General features: G+C 48.8%; 1 protein-coding gene across 3 annotated transcripts in view; it reads right to left on the reverse strand.

Annotated features, from left to right (window-relative positions):
- spega (striated muscle enriched protein kinase a) overlaps nt 1–13,789 on the reverse strand; it is a 536,975-nt gene that overhangs the window by 47,570 nt on the left and 475,616 nt on the right. For all 3 annotated transcript variants that reach the window (XM_085986741.1, XM_085986740.1, XM_085986742.1), the window contains 2 exons: nt 12,127–12,294; nt 2,443–2,565 (listed from right to left, as the gene is read on the reverse strand). In XM_085986741.1, the coding sequence (XP_085842867.1) occupies nt 2,443–2,565; nt 12,127–12,294 (291 nt within the window). The remainder of the gene's footprint in view (nt 1–2,442; nt 2,566–12,126; nt 12,295–13,789) is intronic.

Genomic DNA, 13,789 nt, shown 5'->3' on the forward strand with positions numbered 1-13,789 from the left:
TCCAAATTCAGTACCCTGCCCCTGCTTTCTCCCCATATCCCTTGATCCCTTTAGCCTTAAGAAATGTATCTAACTCCTTCTTGAATATATTTAATGAATTGGCCTCCACTGCCTTCTGTGGTGGAGAATTCCACAGGTTCACCACTCTCTGGGTGAAGAAATTCCTCCTCATCTCTGTCCTAAATGGCTTACCCCTTATCCTTAGACAGTGACCCCGGTTCTGGGCTCCCAGACCATCGGGAACATCCTTCCTGCATCTAGTCTGTCTAGTCCTGTTAGAATTTTATAAGTTTCAATGAGATCTCCTCTCATTCTTCTAAACTCCAGCGAATATAAGCCCAATCGACCCAATCTCTCCTCATACGTCATTCCTGCCATCCCAGGTGTCAGTCTGGTGAATCTTCGCTGCACTCCCTCCATGGCAAGAACATCCAAAGAAATTATTTGCGTTAAACGAACAAACAATAACTTGCGTTTATACAGCAGCTTTAAGATAGTGAAAAGCCCCCAAGACGCTTCACAGGAGCGTAAATCAGACAAGATTCGACACCGAGCCACATAAGAAGATAGTAGGACAGGTTTGGTCACAGAGGTAGGTTTTAAGGAGCATCTTAGAGGAGAGAGAGGCGGAGAGGTTTACGGAGGTAATTCCAGAGCTTAGGGCCCAGGCAGCTGAAGGCACGACTGCCAATGGTGGGGCAAAGGGAGTGGGGCATGCGTAAGAGGCCAGAATTTGAGGAGTGCAGAGATCTCAGAGGGTTGTAGGCAATGTTCCCTCCAATTTTTTTTGGCCCACGCGGCCCCTTTAAGGGAACGTTGGTTGTGGGGCTGGAGGAGGTTACAGAGACAGGGAGGGGCGAGGCCATGGAGGGATTTGAAAACAAGGGTGAGAATTTTTAAAAATCGACGCGGTGCTTTACCGGGAGCCAAAGTAGGTCAGCGAGCACAGGGATAGAAACATAGAAAAACAGGAGCAGGAGTAGGCCATTCGGCCCTTCGAGCCTGCTCCGCCATTCAATGCGATCATGGCTGATCCTCTATCTCAATACCATATTCCCGCTCTCTCCCCAGACCACTTGATGCCTTTATGGGTGAACGGGACTTGGTGCGAGTTAGGACACGATGCAGAAGGGTTTTGGATGAGCTGATGTTTACGGAGGGCGGAAGATGGGAGACCATCCAGGAGTGTGTTGGAATAGTCGAGTCTGGAGGTAACAAAGACCTGGATGAGGGTTGCAGCAGCGGATAGGCTGAGGCAGGGGGCGGAGACGGGCGATGTTACGGAGGTGGAAGTACGCGGCCTTGGTGATGGAGATTATGTTGGGTGCTAAGCTGGGAGAGTGGGACAGACGGGGCGTCGCTGGGCTTCTTTGTGTCCTTTGACCTTTCTAATCTTCCAACGCTCTAAAGATGAAACCCACCCAGAGGGCCAGATTTTCAGTGTGCCGTGAGGCGGGCTTTCAGGCGTGCGGGGGGGGCAAAAATCCAGAATTCGGGGGTCCTGACACCATCCCGCCCAAAACCCGCCTCCACGTAAGTTTCAAGGGAGGCGGTTACCTGACCCGCACTGGGACCCACCGACCCGAGGCAGGAAGGGATTAGTGCCAATTAACTGCCTGTTAACAGGTGGTTAATAGGCAGTTTTTGGCCTAATCCCTATTTTGAGGGGTGTCGTGTGGGATTCCCGACGGCTCCAAACCACGCCAGGTTAGAGCAGGCGGGCCGTCGGGTTGAAGGACTTGGAGGGGTCGCGATGTCGGTGTTCAGGTGAGTGATGGGTGCATGAGTGCAAAGGTAAGTGTGTTTGGTGTGTCTAAAGTGTGTAAAGAAGTTTTACTTACCTGTACTTACCTTAACAGCCTTTTTTTCTCTAGGCTGCGCCAGTCCATCACTCAGCCAGATCTGAAAGCTGAATGGCTGCGGTCTGTCAAAAGTCACAGCCTTCAGCTTTCAGTGCCGGTGACAGTTCTAACTGAGTCTGCGTAGAAGGACTCAGGTTAGAAATCAGACTGTCAGTGTTTGACAGCTTCAAACAGCTGTGAAACACTGATATTTCATCTGTCAAAAACTCTTGACAGATGAAATGTCAATCTGTGACGTCACCTGTTGCCGGGTGGCCCTTAATTGGCCTGCTGAGCCCGCTGGGCGGGCTCAACAAGGTCAATCAAGGGAAAATTGCGTCGATTGGCCGGACGTCGATGGAGGCGGGACTATAACTCAAAAGTTGTAGTCCCGCCTCCTTCCCGACTTCTGAATGAAAATCCAGCCCAGAGTGTTCGGACATTTCAAGTCGGCCTTCGTCTGGGTTAACGGTTGTTCGGTACTTGGGGCCGGTCAGCTCGCTCTCGGCACCCGCTGAGGCAGAAAGTCTGGGAGGGGTGTACAGGACACAAAAGCCCGGAGAAACCCATCCCACTCGTCCCTACTGGATTCAGTCCTTACCAGCGAACTTCTGCTCCAGTATGTAGCTGCAAGGCCCTGGCGTGTCTGCAGGCTTCCAGAGGACGAGGGCTGTGTTCTTGTATTTTTGAGGGATTTCGGGGGGCCCGGGTCGTCCCGGGAGACCTGAGAAACAGATCAAGAGCTGGATTAAGTTTGGAGGATTGAGTTCCGAGCAGCGTTCCGAGTCCCATATGTCCCATCTCCTCGATCCAAGCAGGATGCTCCAGCCATGGCTCGGTTACAGCCAGCAGCGAGAGGAAGCCGAGACTCAGTGGGTAGCACTCTCTGGCCTCTGAGTCTGAATGTCGTGGGTTCAAGTCCCATTCTAGAGACTCGAGGCCCATAATCCAGACTGACACTCCCAGTGCCAGTACTGAGGAAGCGCTGCACTGTCGGAGGTGCCGTCTTTCGGATGAGACGTTAAACCGAGGCCCCGTCTGCTCTCTCAGGCGGACGCAAGAGATCCCACGGCCACTATTTTGAAGAAGAGCAGGGAGAGTTGTCCCCGGTGTCCTGGGGCCAATATTTATCCCTCAACCAACATCACTAAAAGGCAGATTATCTGGTCATTGTCACATTGCTGTTTTGGGAGCTTGCTGTGCACAAATTGGTGGCTGCATTTCCTACACTGCAACACTTCAAAACGTTCTTCATTTGCCCACTGCCACCTACTCAAGGGCAACTAGGGATGGGCAGTAAATGCCAGCCTTGTCCGCGATGTCCATTTCCTGAGAATTTTTTTTTTTAAACCCTGAACATCTGTTTTGAGAGGATCAGATTGTCCATTGCTACCCAATCAGTCAATCACTGGCTCATTGTAGAATTTTAACCTAAACCGATCCTGTCTTCAAATAAATGACCACATTGAAAGCTACTAATAGAATCATAGAATGATACAGCACAGAAGGAGGCCATTCGGCCCATCGTGCCTGTGCCGGCTCTTTGAAAGAGCTCTCCAATCAGTCCCACTCCCCCCTGCTCTTTCCCCAAAGCCCGACAAATTTTTCCCCTTCATTTCTCCAATTCCCTTTTGAAAGTTACTATTGAATCTGCTTCCACCGCCCTTTCAGGCAGCGCGTTCCAGATCATCACAACTCGCTGCGTAAAAAAATTCTCCTCGTCTCCCCTCTGGTGCTTTTGCCAATTATCTTAAATCTGTGTCCTCTGGTTACCGACCCTCCTGCCTGTGGAAACAGTTTCTCCTTATTTACTCTATCAAAACCCTTCATGATTTTGAACGCTTCTATTAACCTTCTCTGTTCTAAGGAGAACAACCCCAGCTTCTCCAGTCTCTCCAAGTAACTGAAATTCTTCATCCCTGGTACCATTCTCGTAAATCTCCTCTGCACCCTCTCCAAGGCCTTGACAGCGTCAGAGTGTGTAAGCAGAAAGGGAATGGGTGACTGTCAGATAGACAAGGAGGACCAGGCAGGTAGGGCAGGAGTCCCTTGAGTGTATCTCGCTCTCCATACTGGTGCAGACGATGGTTCCTCTGGGCAGTACAGCCAGAGCCAAGTCCACGGCACCACGGGTGGCTCAGCTGTACCGGGGGGAAGAGGAAGATCGGGAAGGCAATAGCGGTAGGGGTTTCAATAGTTAGGGGAACAGACAGGCGTTTCTGCAGCCGCAGACGTGATTCCAGGATGGTATGTTGCCTCCCTGGTGCCAGGGTCAAGGATGTCACTGAGCGGCTGCAGAACATTCTGAGGGGGGAGGGTGAACAGTCAGAGGTCATGGTCCATATCGGTACCAATGACATAGGTAGGAAGAGGGATGAGGTCCTGCAGGCGGATTTTAGGGAGCTAGGAAAGAGATTATAAAGCAGGACCTCAAAGGTAGCAATCTCTGGATTACTCCCGGTGCCACAAGTTGGTGAGTATAGAAATAGGAGGATAGAGCAGATGAATGAGTGGCTGGAGGGATGATGCAGGAGGGAGGGCTTCAGATTCCTGGGACATTGGGACCGGTTCTGGGGGAGGTGGGACCTGTACAAGCGGACGTGTTGCACCTCAACAGAGCCGGAACCAATATCCTCACGGGGAGGTTTGCTAGTGCTGTTGGGGAGGGTTTAAACTAATTTGGCAGGGGGATGGGCACCAGGATGTAGCATTTGAAAGGCGAAACTAAGTGCACAAACGATGGGGAGAGACAGATAGCACTAGAGTAAGAAATAGTAAGGTATTAGGTGGGGTCAGATTAGGAGCGAATACAAGAAGGTTTACAGTGCATGTGTGTAAACGTACAAAGCATGGTAAATAAGGTTGGTGAGCTGCAGGCGCAAATAGCCACATGGGAATATGATGATGTGGCGATAACGGAGACCTGGCTCAAAAAAGGGCAGGATTGGGTACTAAATATTCCTGGATATAAGGTGTTCAGGAAAGATAGGGAAGGGAAGAAAGGAGGTGGGGTGGCAGTATTGGTTAAGGAGAATGTTACAGTGCCGGAGAGAGAGGATGTCCTGGAGGGGTCAAGGACAGAATCTATTTGATTAGAGTTAAGAAACAATAGCGGTGCCATTACACTACTAGGTGTATGCTATAGGCCACCAACTAGTGGGAAGGATATAGAGGAGCAAATTTTCAGGGAAATTACAGAGAGATGCAAGAACTATAGAGGAGTGATAATGGGGGACTTCAACTATCCTAATATAGACTGGGATAGTAATAGTGTAAAGGGCAGAGAGAGGGAAGAATTTCTGAAGTGTGGTCAGGAGAACTTTCTTGATCAGTACGTTTCTGGCCCAATGAGGAAGGAGGCATTGCTGTATCTGGTTCTGGGGAATGAGGTGGGTCAAATGGAGCAAGTGTCAGTAGGGGAACATTTAGGGAACAGTGATCATAGTATCATAAGGTTTAGATTAGCTATGGAAAAGGACGGGGAGCAATCTAGAGTAAAAATACTTAATTGGAGGAAGGCAAATTTCTGTGGATTAAGAACGGATCTGGCCCAGGTAAACTGGAATCAAAGATTGGCAGGCAAAACTGTAATCGAACAATGGGCTGCCTTTAAATAGAGATGGTTCGGGTACAGTTGAGATACATTCCCACGAGGGGGAAAGGTAGGGCAATTAAAGCCAGAGCTTCCTGGATGACAAAAGAGATAGAGAGTAAGATGAAGCAGAAAAAGGGCGCGTATGACAGATGTTAGGTTGAGAATACAAGTGAGAATCAGGCTGAATATAGAAAGTTCAGAGCGGAAGTGAAAAATAAAATAAAAGGGGCAAAGAGAGGGTATGAGAATAGATTGGCAGCTAACATAAAAAGGAATTCAAAAGTCTTCTACAGGCATATAAATAATAAATGAAAGAGATGGGGTGGGACCAATTAGAGACCAAAATGGAGACCTACACATGGAGGCAGAGGGTATGGCTGATGTACTAAACGAGTACTTTGCATCTGTCTTCACCAAGGAAGAAGATGGTGCCATAGACATAGTGAAAGAGGAGGTAGAGGAGATACTGGGAAGGATAAAAATTGATAAAGAGGAGGTACTAGAAAGACTGGCTGTATTTAAAGTAGATAAGTCACCAGGACCGGATGGGATGCATCCTAGGATGGTGAGGGAGGTTAAAGAGGAAATCACGGAGGTACTGGTCATAATCTTCCAATCCTCCTTAGGTATGGGGGTGGTGCCAGAGGACTGGAGAATTGCAAATGTTAGACCCTTGTTCAAAAAAGGGTGCAAGGATAAACCCAGCAACTACAGGCCAGTCAGTTTAATCTCGGTAGTGGGGAAGCTTTTGGAAACGATAATCAGGGACAAAGTTAACAGTCACTTGGACAAGTGTGGATTAATTAAGGAAAGCCAGCACAGATTTGTTGAAGGCAAATCGTGTTTAACTAACTTTATCGAGTTTTTTGATGAGGTAACAGAGAGGGTTGATGAGGGTAATGCGGTTGATGTGGTGTATATGGACTTACAAAAGGTGTTTGATAAAGTGCCACATAATAGGCTTACCAGTAAAGTTGAAGCCAATGGAATAAAAGGGACAGTGGCAGCATGGATACGGAATTGGCTAAGTGACAGGAAACAGAGAGTAGTGGTGAACGGTTGTTTTTCAGACTGGAGGAAGGTATACAGTGGTGTTCCCCAGGGGTCGGTTCTAGGACCACTGCTTTTCTTGATGACTTGGACTTGGGAGTTCAGGGCACAATTTCAAAATTTGCAGATGACACTAAACTTGGAGGTATAGTGAACAGTGAGGAGGAGAGTGATAGATTTCAAGAGGACATAGACAGGCTGGTGGAATGGGCGGACACATGGCAGATGAAATTTAATGTAGAAAAGTGCGAAGTGATACATTTTTGTAGGAAGAATGAGGAGAGGAAATATAAACTAAAGGGTACAATTCTAAAGTGGGTGCATGAACAGAGAGACCTGGGGGTATGTGTGCACAAATCATTGAAGGTGGCAGGGCAGGTTGAGAAAGTGGTTAAAAAAGCATACGGGATCCTGGGCTTCATAAATAGAGGCATAGAGTACAAAAGCAAGGAAGTTATGATGAACCTTTATAAAACACTGGTTCGGCCTCAACTGGAGTATTGTGTCATATTCTGGGCACCGGACTTTAGGAAGGATGTGAAGGCATTAGAGAGGGTGCAGAAAAGATTTACAAGAATGATTCCAGGAATGAGGGACTTCAGTTATATGGATAGACTGGAGAAGCTGGAGTTGTTCTCCTTAGAGCAGAGAAGGTTGAGAGGAGATTTGATAGAGGTGTTGAAAATCATGAGGGGTCTGGACAGAGTAGATGGAGAGAAACTGTTCCCATTGGCGGAAGGGTCGAGAACCAGAGGACATAGATTCAAGGTGATTGGCAGAAGAACCAAAGGCGACGTGAGGAAAAACATTTTTACTCAACGAATGGTTAGGATCTGGAATGCACTGCCTGAAAGGGAAATGGAGGCAGACTCAATCACTGCTTTCAAAAGGGAATTGGATAAGTACCTGAAGGAAAAACATTTGCAGGGCTACGGGGAAAGTGCGGGGGAGTGGGACTAGCTGAAGTGTTCTTGCAGAGAGCCGGCACGGGCTCGATGGGCTGAATGGCCTCCTTCTGTGCTGTAACCATTCGATGATTCTATATCCTTGCTAAAGTGTGGTGCCCAGAATTGGACACAATACTCCAGCTGAGACCTAATCAGTGATTTACAAAAGTTTAGCATAACTTCCTTGCTTTTGTACTCTATGCCCGTTTATAAAGCCAAGGATCCCATATGTTTTTTTAACAGACTTCTCAACTTGTTCTGCCACCCTCAAAGACTTGTGTACACACACACCCCCAGGTCGCTCTGTTCATGCACCCCCCCTTTAAAATACTACCATTTAATTCATATCACCTCTCCCCATTCTTTCTCATTCTTAGGGGTCCTTGTACACAGATCACTAAAATGGAGTCGTCGGGTACAAAAAATAATTAAAAAGGCTAATGGAATGTTTTATCTAGAGGGCTAGAATATAAAAGGGAGGAAGTTTTGCTACAGCGATACAAAGCCCTGGTTAGGCCACATCTGGAATAAAAACAGAAAATGCTGGCGATACTCAGCAGGTCAGGCAGCATCTGTGGAGAGAGAAACAGAGTTAGTGTTTCAGTTCGATGACCTTTCGTCATGTCGATGACCTTTCGTCAGAACTGGAAAAAGTTAGAGATGTTACTTGTTTTAAGCAAGTGCAGGGGCAGGGACAGGGGGTGAGGGGAGGAAAGAACAAGAGGGAAGGTCTGTGATAGGTGTTCCTCGAGCTTATGTTGAGCTTCGTTGGAACAGTGTAAGAGGCTGAGGACAGAGAGGTCAGAGTGGGAGTGGAGCGGAGAATTAAAGAGCAGCCCTGTTTGTGGGTCTTGGGAAGGAGGTAGAAGCGGGCTGTGCGGGGTTGGGGAACTATGAAGTTGGCGGCCGTGGAGGGAAGATCTCCAGAGGAGAGGAGGTCAGTGACAGTCTTGGAAACGATGGCTTGATGTTTGGTAGTGGGGGGGGTCATGGTCCAGGGGGCGGTAGGAGGAGGTGTCGGAGAGTTGGCGTTCAGCCTCCGCTAGGTAGAGGCCGGTTTGCCAAACAACAACAGCACCACCCTTGTCAGTAGGTTTAATGACAATGTTTGGGTTGGATCGGAGAGAATGGAGTGCTACAAGTTCAGGGGAAGGTAGGTTGGAGTGAGTGAAGGGAGAAAATGAGATGGCCGATGTCACGCTTACAGTTCGCAATGAAAAGATCTAGAGAGGGAGAGAGGGTAAGAGGCCAGCGGGAGGGGTCCAGGTAGAACGAGAATTTTGAAAGCAGGAGAAAGGGTCAGCTGTGAGGGGGGGAAAATTCCTGGCCAAAGAAGTGGGCATGGAGACGAAGGCGATGGAAAAAGAACTCAGCATCGTGCCAAGCTTGAAACTCATTGAGGTGGGGGCGTAAGGGGATGAAGCTCAGGCCTTTGCTGAGGACTGATCGTTCGGGGTCAGAGAGGGGAAGGTCAGAGGGGATAGTGAAAACACGGCGGGGGCGAGATTGGAAGAAGGGATGGGGTCAGAGGAAAGTGAAGGGGAAGAAGGCATTAAAGATGGGCAATAAATGCTGGCATTGCCAGCGACGCCCTGATCCCATAAATGAATTAAAAAAAAAAAATTGGCGTCCAAGAGTTGTTGTAACTTGCGATCCTTGACATCTGAAAGGAAGAAAAAAAGCTTTTTGTTGAAGCGTCGGATGAGGCGAAGGATGAAATTGAACTATAGACCAGGACAGCTTTGAGATAGAGTGAGTCGGTGCTGCTGAAGAGAGAGGTCGAGAGTGTTTATGTGGCGGCGCATGTCGTTGAGCGTGGATCTCAGACTGCGGCGAGAGCAGTGGTTCGAGGAACGCTGGATATCTTGGAGATTTCTGTAATCCTGGGTGGATCCGAAACACGAAGGGTGGAATGTCAGTTGGAATCCACGCGGAATAAGTCGGAACTGGAAATAGTTGCTGAGGAAAGAGATGTGGCTGTGAAAACGAGTCTTGGCAGATACCTGATCAAACACTAGAAGGGAAACAGAAAGCAATGAAGATGAACAAGGTAAAAGAGACAAACGGAAATCCCGTCGGAGAGCAGAGCAGAACTTCTTCAAGGTGGGTATTCCTAGAAGAGAGGTGGCAGTGAACCAAACACTAATACAATAGCAAAATACTGCGGATGTTAGAAATCTGAAATAACAGAATATGCTGGAAACACTCAGCAGGCCAGGCAGCCTGTGCAGAGAGAGAAACAGAGTTAACGTTTCAGGTCGATGACCCTTCGTCAGAACTAGAAAAAGGTGGAGATGTTTCCAAATGACACTGTCCCAGTAAAAAGGATATATTGACCTTGGAAGGAGTGCAGCACAGATTCACCAGAATGATACCAGGGCTCCAAGCGTTAGATTATGAGGAGAGATTACATTAACTAGGCTTGTATTCCTGGAATATAAAATGTTAAAGGGTGATCTGATTGAGGCTTTTAGGATTTTGAAAATGGATAGGGTAGATAGAGAGAAACTTTTTCTGCTGGTGGGGGGGGATGTCTAGGACAAGGGGGACATAACCTTAAAATCAGAGCCAGGCCATTCCAGAGAGAAGTTAGGAAACACTTCATCACGCAAAGGGTGGTAGAAGTGTGGAACTCTCTCCCGCAATCAGTAGATGCTAGCTCAATTAATCATTTTAAATCTGGGATCAGTAGAATTTTGTTAGACAAGGGTGATGTAAGAAAACTACTGGGCACTTGGTCTAAGCGTTAAACAAAGCTTTAATCAACTGTTTTACAACATGGAGGGCTAGTTGTGTCCTTCACTAGTTCCTGTTAAGAATGTCCTGCGCAAGCTGGGCCCGTGCCCGAGTATTTATACTCCCCCTGGACAGTGCCACCCGTAGGCCGCACAGTATTATTTCATAAGTCTTTCTTTCATGAATGACTGATTCATGTCAAAGGGTATTAAGGGATATGGAGACAAGGCGGGTGGATGGAGTTAAGATACAGATCGGCCATAATCTGACTGAATGGTGGAACAGGCTCGAGGGGCTGAATGGCCTCCTCCCGTTCCTACCAAGATGCATCACTTCACACGTCTCTGCGTTAAATCCCATCTGCCATGTGCGACTGAAATTGATTGTCAGGCAGTGAGATTCTAACAGGTACTGGATCAAAGTTTCCAAATGACACTGTCCCAGAAAAAAGTAAAAAAAAGGACTTGCATTTCTATCGCACCTTTCACGACCTCAGGACGTCACGAAGCGCTTTACAGCCAATGAATTACTTTTGAAGTGTAGTCACTGTTGTAATGTAGGAAAGGCGGCAGCCAATTTGCGCACAGCAAGCTCCCACAAACAGCAAAGTGATAATGACCAGATAATCTATTTTAGTGATGTTGGTTGAGGGATAAATATTGGCCCCATGACACCGGGGAGAACTCCCCCTGCTCTTCTTCAAAATAGTGTCCACATGAGAGAGCAGATGGGGCCTCGGTTTAACGTCTCATCCGAAAGACGGCACCTCCGACAGTGCAGCACTCCCTCGGCACTGCACTGGGAGTGTCAGCCTGGATTTTTGTGCTCAAGTCTCCGGAGCGGGACTATGAACCCACAACCTTCTGACTCGGAGGCGAGAGAGCTGCCCACTGAGCCACGGCTGACAGAGAGACCAGGGAGGTCCCTGGTTTGCCGTCCCCGCATTAGCTGATCGGCCGTATGGGGCGCTACAGTTGGCCTCAGTGCCTCCGGGTCAAGGAGGAGAAAATTGGGCGTGAATGTGAAGAACGGCCATTTAGGGGAGAGCTGCTGGAGGGTTTCCCAGCACCCCTCCCTCCCCCCGCCACGTGAAACTACCCTGGCAAGGAGTTGGGGTAGGGGGAGAAATAAAACCGAGCGCAAAATGGAAGGAGGGCCAAAGATTCCAGACGGATTGGTCACTGTGATTGGCCAGTGGTGTCTCAGCCCTGGGTAAGTACATCAAGTCGACAGCACAGAAACAGGCCATTCGGCCCAACTGGTCCGTGCCGGTGTTTATGCTCTACACCAGCCTCCTCCCTCCTCATTTCATCTCACCCCATCACCACATCCTTCTATTCCTTTCTCCCTCATGTGTTTATCGAGCTTCCCCTTAAATGCATCCATACTATTCGCCTCAACCACTCCCTGTGGTAGCGAGTTCCACATTCTCACCACACTCTGGGTTAAGAAGTTTCCCCTGAATTCCCTATTGGATTTATTAGTGACTATCTTATATTTGAAATTGATCGGCAAGAAAAGACTAGATGCGCCATCAATCCTGCCCCACACCGGAGCATCCTGACTAGATTCCCCCCCAGCTCCCATGCAGCCACGTAACCTCCTGGAGGAGGCAAAAAAAAGAGAAAAAACCCCAGGAACAATAAGGGAAATAATGCACTGGAAAATTCCTCTCTGACCCCCTCAGTCCAGGAGATCACATGGACCAAACTTCCAAAATATGATCATAAAAGCCTGAGGATATTATTATTATAGGTATATAAATTGAAACTGTTCCTCACTACCGAGGTTTGGTGAGTGACAGCTGTTGCCTGACCAGATGTGTGTGGTTACATCTCCAAATTGGAGACTTGAGGGTCTTCATATTTGACAAATTGCAAGATTTCTCGAGCTTCTACTTAGAGAGTGACTGTGGGAACCACTCGGCAGTGAGTCCCGTTTCTAACCGGGCACTTACGCGCCAGGGACACGGTGCAGGAGCTGCTGGCCATGCCCAGCAGGTTGGTAGCCGCACACTCGTAGATGCCAACGTCCTTCTTCGAGCTCTTCAGTACGGTCACTAGCTGCCGACCGTCGGCACAGGAGACGATTTTAACCCGATCGTCGGATACAAGGGACCGCTGGTCTGAAAGGGAAAAACAGGCAAAACTGTGGCTAAAGCTGAGTTAAGACAGGGACGGCAACAGGGACAGGGAGTGTGACATCACTGTGACAGAGGGCATGACATCACCATGACAGAGGGTGTGACATCACAGCGACAGAGGGTGTGACATCACAGCGACAGAAGGAGTGACATCACAGCGACAGAGAGCGTGACTCACAGTAACAGAGGGTGTGACATCACAGTGACAAAGAGTGTGACATCACAGTGACAGAGTGTGTGACATCACCGTGACAGAGGGCGTGACTCACAGCGACAGTGGTTGTGACATCACAGAGACAGAGGCTGTGACATCACAGTGACAGAGGATGTGACATCACCCTAACAGAGGGTATGACATCACTGTGACAGAGGGTGTGGCATCACAGGGAGAGGGTGTGACATCACAGGGACAGAGTGTGTGACATCACAGGGACAGAGTGTGTGACATCACCATCACAGAGGGTGACATCACAGTGACAGAGGGTGTGACATCAGAGACAGAGTGTGTGACATCACAGTGACAGAATGTGTGGCAGCACAGTGACAGGGGGTGTGACATCACCATGACAGAGGGTGCAACATCACAGGGACAGAGTGTATGACATCACAGTGACAAGAGTGTGTGACATCACAGTGACGGAGGTGTGACATCACCGTGACGGGGGGGTGACATCATAGCGACAGAGGGCGTGACTCACAGTGACAGAGGATGTGACATCACAGTGACAGAGTGTGTGACATCACAGCGACAGAGGGTGTGACATCACCATGAGAGGGTGTGACATCACCGTGACAGAGGGTGTGACATCACCGAGGCAGAGGGTGTGACATCACTATGACAAAGGGTATGACATCACCGTGAAAGAGGGTATGACATCACCGTGACAGAGAGTATGACATTATCATGACAGAGGGTGTGACATCACAGGGACAGCGGGTGTGACATCACAGGGACAGAGTGTGTGACATCACAGTGACGGGGGTGTGACATCACTGTCACAGAGGGTGTGATATCACAGTGACAGACGGTGTGACATCACAGCTACAAAGGGTGTGACATCACATGGACGGAGGATGTGACATCACCGTGACAGAGGGTGTGACATCACAGTGACAGTGTGACATCACCCTGACAGAGTGTGTGACATCACAGTGACAGAGTGTGTGACATCACAGGGACAGAGGGTGTGACATCACAGGGACAGAGAGTGTGACATCACAGGGACAGAGAGTGTGACATCACCGTGACAGGGGCTGTGACATCACCATGAGAGGGTGTGACATCACAGTGACAGGGGGTATGACTTCACCATGACAGACGGTGTGACTTTGACATTGCCATGACAGAGGGTGTGACATCACCGTGACGGGGGTATGACATCACGTGACAGAGGGTGTGACATTACAGTGCCAGAGGGTGTGACATCACCATGACAGAATATGTGACAGCACCGTGACAGAGAGTGTGACATCACAG

The sequence above is a fragment of the Somniosus microcephalus genome, chromosome 4 (assembly GCF_052327205.1).
Source record: "Somniosus microcephalus isolate GS21.2 chromosome 4, FLI_Smic_1.0, whole genome shotgun sequence".
NCBI classification, from domain to species: domain Eukaryota; kingdom Metazoa; phylum Chordata; class Chondrichthyes; order Squaliformes; family Somniosidae; genus Somniosus; species Somniosus microcephalus.